This window comes from Andrographis paniculata, unplaced genomic scaffold (assembly GCF_009805555.1).
Source record: "Andrographis paniculata isolate CXL003 unplaced genomic scaffold, ASM980555v1 Contig37END, whole genome shotgun sequence".
In the NCBI taxonomy this organism is placed as follows: Eukaryota; Viridiplantae; Streptophyta; class Magnoliopsida; order Lamiales; family Acanthaceae; genus Andrographis; species Andrographis paniculata.
In genome coordinates this window covers 4,109,852-4,116,403 of record NW_026137570.1, presented here as the reverse complement: position 1 = coordinate 4,116,403, position 6,552 = coordinate 4,109,852, and the positions used below count along the sequence as shown (strand labels likewise).

General features: G+C 32.7%; 1 protein-coding gene across 2 annotated transcripts; it reads right to left on the bottom strand.

Moving 5' to 3' along the window:
- Window positions 1-379: 379 nt before the first annotated feature.
- On the bottom strand, window positions 380-3,158 carry LOC127250473 (AT-hook motif nuclear-localized protein 22-like). Of its 2 annotated transcripts, none has more exons than XM_051273777.1 (2): window positions 1,728-3,158; window positions 380-468 (listed from the first exon to the last, which is right to left on the bottom strand). In XM_051273777.1, exon 1 carries the CDS (start codon window positions 2,804-2,806, stop codon window positions 1,997-1,999), a length of 810 nt encoding a protein of 269 aa, XP_051129734.1. In that variant the 5' UTR covers window positions 2,807-3,158; the 3' UTR covers window positions 380-468; window positions 1,728-1,996. The 2 variants fall into 2 exon arrangements, with proteins under 2 accessions (XP_051129734.1, XP_051129733.1); XM_051273776.1 differs by lacking the exon at window positions 380-468 and adding an exon at window positions 499-647.
- Between the last annotated feature and the right edge of the window lie 3,394 nt (window positions 3,159-6,552).

Here is a 6,552-nt window from a genome sequence, read left to right as displayed (position 1 = left end):
AAAATACTTATATTAATGTCTTATAATACTTTTATAATGATATTTGTGCAAAAAAATATACAAATATAAAAATATTTTTAATGCTAAGTGAAATGATGCAAAAAGTAAATGAGATCTTTAGAGTTCGACAGAGGAAGTGAAATATAAAAGAATAAATATTTTTATTGTAAATTATTTGATTTGTTTTTTTACCATTTTAAATTCAAATAATATTATCAATTTAACATAATTTTTAATTAAAAAAATATTTGTTTTTGTTAAATATTATATTAAAATATTATTTAAATAAAATTCTAAATTAACGTCTTATTTACAAATACCATAGTATAATAAATAAGTTTTAAAAATGCAAATAAATTAAGATATATTATTAATATAATAATGTGCATTGGAAAGAAGCTAGTGTGTTGAGAAGAGCGGTGATGCACGTGTGTCACACTAACCAAAACCAATTATTCTTCACTCTCTCTGCAAAAGTAGATATTACATCAACAACAACAACATGAATCCGATGCATGCAGAATGTTGTTTATAAATAAATATTTATACTATAGTTTAAATAAATAAAACTTTTTTTTTAATGTACATTTCAAATAAAATATAATTATTGATTGTAATATTTCTTTATTATACCATCCTCAGCCTTTCTGAAAAAAAAAAAAAAAAAACTTTAGTACCTCTTATATTGTTATGCAAACATAAAATACAAAGGGTTTGTGCGTTTATTGTTAAGTTTGAAATATTATTTGTACGGAAAATATAAAAATTATATCGATAATATAAAAAATATTACGTGTTAAATGCTTGATTATTTTTATGAGAATATATATATTATTTATATTATATGAATGTGGCAGTATATTCATCATTTTGTCCGGCCGTAAAGTATACATATTTTTATTTAAGGTTATCCAATTACAATGTAACTATTTTATTAAATATCCTATTTTTTTTCTATAAATATCTTTACTTCACTATCACATTATTACTTTTTACTTTTTAATTACATTAGAAAGTAAGGAAAAAAATATTTTTACATTATTATTAATTATCTACTAACACTAACGGAGGAAGTAGATTATTTATGAATATTAATCGGAAGCTATATAAAAATAAATGTTAGTGAACAAACTCAAACATACTCCAACTAATCAAATACTAAGGGTGTTTTTCCTTGCATCTCGAACCTCAGTTTTCTACTATTTGTGTTATGTATTTTAAAAAAAAAGTAAAATTATTTCATAAAATATTTCATTATAATTTATTTTAATATCAAATTCAAACACCTAAAAAAAAAAAAAAAACACCCTAAGAAAGACACAGTAGGTTAGACTTTCACCTCTCAATTTTATTTCTTTTTTCATAATACAAATTTCACTGTTTTCTATAAAATCATAATATTTCTAGAATAAATTATTATATTCAATAATTATTATAATTAAAAAAAAAATACACACACAAATGAACAAACCCCTAGCCCCCCAAAAAAAAAAAAAAAACACGAACACACATCAAATCAACAAATGCTTATTAAAAATAAAAAAAAAAACAAAAAGGAAATTAATCCCCAGAACTTGCAGATATAACAACATAAATCGAGAACAGCAGAATTCTCAGAGAGTAATTTATTCAGAAGAAATTGCAAATAATAATAATAATAATAATAATATGCTGCAATGATTAAAATAGTAATTAAACCAAAACCCTAAAATTAGAATTAAAATTACCTCCTGGTCTGTCTTCTTCATGTTGCTACATCCATATCCATTCCCATCCATGTTCAAATCGTAAGAACAGCACCGTCACCAACTGTAGAGGAACACCTAATACTGCACAACTCCTTTTTAAAAACAGCTCATTTTCGAAAAAACCGCAAATTAAAATAATTAAAAATAGACAAAATTCAAACACAAACCCTCTTCAATTATTGTAATTATATTAATAATTATTGTTTCTTCAAAATAAAATTAATCTCCCAAATTTTAGATCGAATTCATCAAAACTGCTCACGATTCGTCCCCCAATTGTAACCCTCCGACGTCAATTGGCCTGAATTCGCCGGATTCTGAGTCATTCCTTGATATAAATCTTCATTCTCGTCGTTGACCGCAGCCGGAGGGCCGCCGGGGGCGGCGGCCTGAGTGTCGTCGTGGTCCTCCAACGGCAGGCGCTCGTAGGCTGCGTTGCTGAACGACGCCGCCGTGATTACGACGGGCCCGGAGGCCATCAGCGGGCCAGCGACGGCACCGCCGACGACCTGCCCTTGTGCGCCGGCGAGGTATATCGTAAGTCCGGAGGCGGCCGGCGGAGCCGGCGGCGGAAGGATCGAACCATAGAGGGATAGGATCTCGAACCGGCCTTGTAGGGGGAGGACGGCACCGGGGGCCGCCGGCTGACGGAGGGTAACGTTGGCGACGGTGCCGGTGGCGCTGAGGATGCAGATCCCCTTCTGGCGGCGCGTGGCAAAGGTGGAGAGGCTGTCATGGATGTCGCAGCCGCCCGCGATTTCAATCACAACCGATTTGAGTGCGTTGGCGCTGTCCCGAGTTATGATGATCGGCGGCTTCGGCTTGTTCTTCGAGCCGGCTGGTCGGCCACGTGGCCTGCGCGTGACTTCCAGCTGACCGCCGCTGACCGTTCTCGATTCGCCGAAGTTGTTATTGTTCTCGTCCGGATCCCTGCTGCAGGCGCTGCTCCCGCCGTCGGCAGCGGCGGCGTTCTGAAGGTGGAGGAATTGGTGGTGGAGGTGCAGATCCCTAGGCTGGAACGGCGGCGGCAGAGGGCGGCCGCCGGCGAGATGATCCATTCTTGTTATACAATACAATAATTTCTCTAAAATTTCCGATACTTACACATACGTATAGACGTTAAGTAGTAACCCTAAATTAGAGCGAAGAGTTCATATTTTTCCGAAATTGAATAAGAAACAGATGGAGTTTGAGAAGCAGCTGGAAATGGAATTAATCATGTATGATTTAATGATCTGAATTGAATCGGGAGATGAGAGAATCGATCTGTAATTTTTTTGGATGGAGGAGTGTTTGTTTGGAGTTTTGTGTAAATAAAAGTATAAATGAATATATGTTGAGGTAGGAAGGAGATGAGTTAAAAAGTACAATAATAGTTTGGGGATTAGGGTTAGGTCAAACAGAGTGAGAAAGAACTGAGAGAGAGAGAGAGAGAGGGAGAGAAAGGGGTCTCACACTGTTTAGGTGAAACGACAGCGTGGGCATGGCCGCATCGGCGGTGGCGGGTGGGTCCCAGTCGCTCTATAATAGTTTAAATATTGGTTTCTTTTTTCCATTAAATATATAATTTTTAGTTAATTAGTGTTTCGGGTTTTTTTTTGGTTTAAATAACAGCTAAGTATGATGTTTTGAAAAAATATTTATGTTAAAAATATTTTATATTTGATATATTTTTTCATTACTTATATTGTTTTGTAAATAATTTGAAATAATATATATATATTTTTATGTGAATTATAAGAAATTGAGTAGATAATAGAAAAATAATAATTGTATAATATATTAATTTTTTTTGAAAAAATTGTAGTTTCTTTTTACAGATTTTTTTTAAATAGTCTCAGAAAAATTGCCTCGGAGTTTAAAAAAATTCCGACGCAAATTATTTTTTACTTTGGATTTTGTCTCGGAATCATACCCGCACAGAAAAACTCATTGTCATTTATGTAACTTTTAAAATTCCGAAGTTATTTTCAGAATTTCGGAAATACCAAATCCATTCAACATAACGTCAGAATTTCTAATCCTATTTCCGAATTAAAGAACGATGTGAGCCAGGGGCGCGTGAGTTTAATGGCCTCGGATATTCCTCCGAGACCATTAAACTCACATGCCACTAATAGAACATTGCATTTCAAATGGCCTCGGACATTAACCTTCTGCACATTGTATTTCAAATGGCTTCGGAGTTTCCAATGTCATTCAAATTGCAAATATAATACTCATTCCGTCTCATATCTATTTATCCATTTATTTTTTACACAGAGTTTTAAAAATATTAGTATTATATTGGAATGTAGTAGAAATAAAATTAAAAAGACTAAATTAATTTTATTAATATTGTATGATATAAAGGTAATGATGTTTGTGTAATATATTATAAATTGAAAGGGTACTTGTAATGTTAGGTAGACAGTATAATTAATAAAAAAAGAAGTGGATATTTTGTTATAAGAAAGACCAAAATGAAAAAATGGATAAATTGGTAAAGGACGGAGGGAGTAATATATTGGTTCGAAATTTCCAAAGCAGTTTACAAATTTTCTTTTCTCACTCACATTTTATATTTATTAAAATCTATATATATAACGTGTATCGTCGTGTAAGAGCTCTAATAAAACTTTACATTTTGACAACTATATAAAATTTATATATACAATTGAAATTTTCAAATAAATAAATTTAAAAAATTGCATAAAAATATTAATCCATAAAATAATTCTACTTTCGCATCAAAATCTTATACAACCGTTGGGCACCACGAACAATTTCAACAAAAAATTACAAAGACACGTTTTCAAGTCTAATTATAATATCATGTTCAACTATATACTATACAATAGATTACCCCACGATAAAAAAAGAAAAAATATAAGGGCATATTGAAGACAAGATTTTTATAAACCAACAAAATATAACTAGTCACGGCTATCAGTTCAAAATGCACAAGTTTATGATCGGCATCAAAGTTATACTTTAGATTTTTAACTTACGCATGTCATTGATACTTAGTTGAAAATATTGTACATCTGAGTCTACACTATCATCATCGTCATTTATGCCTCCGTCTTTTCCATCGTCACCCCTGTTGATCACTCCAACCACATTTTTTTTATTTTTCGGCATAAATGGGCTTTGAAGAAGGCCCTGGCTGGCAAGAAGTGGAAATAAAAGCCTCATGTTGGGGGCTTTTTCTGACCCAAAAGTCTTCAATATCATCGCAACATTCCGTTGCACCTACAATATATTGACCGTCAAGTAATACAACAATAAAATATTTGAAAATGACTATATAAAGATAATTAGATATGTATTCGTGTGAAAGAAATAGAGATAATTACGTATTACTTTTCACGTGAATGTAATTGCTTTTATCAGTCTAATAGAGACCGTGACATAAAATTTCTAAACAAAATTGAGATAGTGCTCATTAACATAATAAATGGTACATGCAATAGTCAAAATAAAATAAGGAAGAATATTAAACGTATAATTATTTAACAAAATATGTATTATATGTATCATCATCTCTTCTTGGCATTGAAGAGCAATTTGAGTCAGTCTCAGAGCATCTTATTGAGCTTTCATCTCTGCCTCGGAAAGACAACTGTGAGCCTGTGGGGTATTATGAATAACACACGAATTGGATTCACGTAAGACTATTCGGGAGGTGCTCCCTTAGGAGCCGAATCCTGTCACACGACCTTTCTTGTCGTAGCCCCTGTAAGACTTGATAAACTCATTTTTCGCTGTAGAAATTCTTTGAGTACCATATTCTTCACAGTATTTCTTTAGACTCTCTTACATTCCCAATAATAGATTATGTAAGGTAGCCATATATCAAACTCCACATAATATTTTGCAAGTAATATCAAACTCATATTTCTTCCAACTAGTACGAGTAATTTTTTATTTTATAAGATATATGAGATTCATTTTTCTATGTATAACATGTTGTAAATATAAATATAGAACAATATACCGCTATCTCGGCTAGCTTTGTAGAAGGATATGTCTCATCCTTTTGTTTCTAACAACGGTCATGGAGTTCAATCGCAGACGGAGGTCGACCCAATTTTTGTTCATGTTAAACAACAATATAATATTATATTGAACAAAAATTAACAACTGATTTAGTTTCTGATGTGAAAATTAAACTCGATTGAAAACATTCAAATTTAATCGACATGTTCTCACCATTTTCTTTTTAACAAGATCTATTAACCACGCTTCACCTTTTACTTATTAAAAAGTGCATCCTTGTTTTTATTCTTCTTTTCCTTGTTGCGCTCTCAAATTTTTACATACTCCTGACTTGTAAATTTGCTAAGCATGCCTATGTTCAACTCTAGTTTGAGCCACCGTAGAATCTTAATTTCTTCCGGGCTTGCCTCAAAGCTCGTGATAGAAGTTATGACCCTTTTCTTTCAAACATGGTCCGAATGCTCCTCTCATCTGCTATGACACCCTGGCCTGCAAATCATGCAAAATCGAGCATGTCGGGATCGTAGACTGGCCCCACAGGTCAACACGAGTCATTCCAGCGTGTTTCTTTCCTCACTCAGGCGCATCTTGAGAGACTTTCCAAGGGACACCGATCCTTAAATTACTAAGAGCAAGCACGCTTAACTTTGTGTAATTAAATTTAAAAGTGCTACTTTATTAAATTTCTTGTGTAATTAAATTTAATGACTTAATTTTTAATTAAAAAAAAAAAAAGTCTCAAATCAATCCAAACACATTACCAAAGACGACTATGTATGTATCCTATCTCTCTATATATATATATATATGTATAAGGTATATA

Bases quoted from the DNA above. Each gene is read 5' to 3' on its own strand.
- LOC127250473 (XM_051273777.1), bottom strand. From the start codon at position 2,806: ATGGATCATCTCGCCGGCGGCCGCCCTCTGCCGCCGCCGTTCCAGCCT.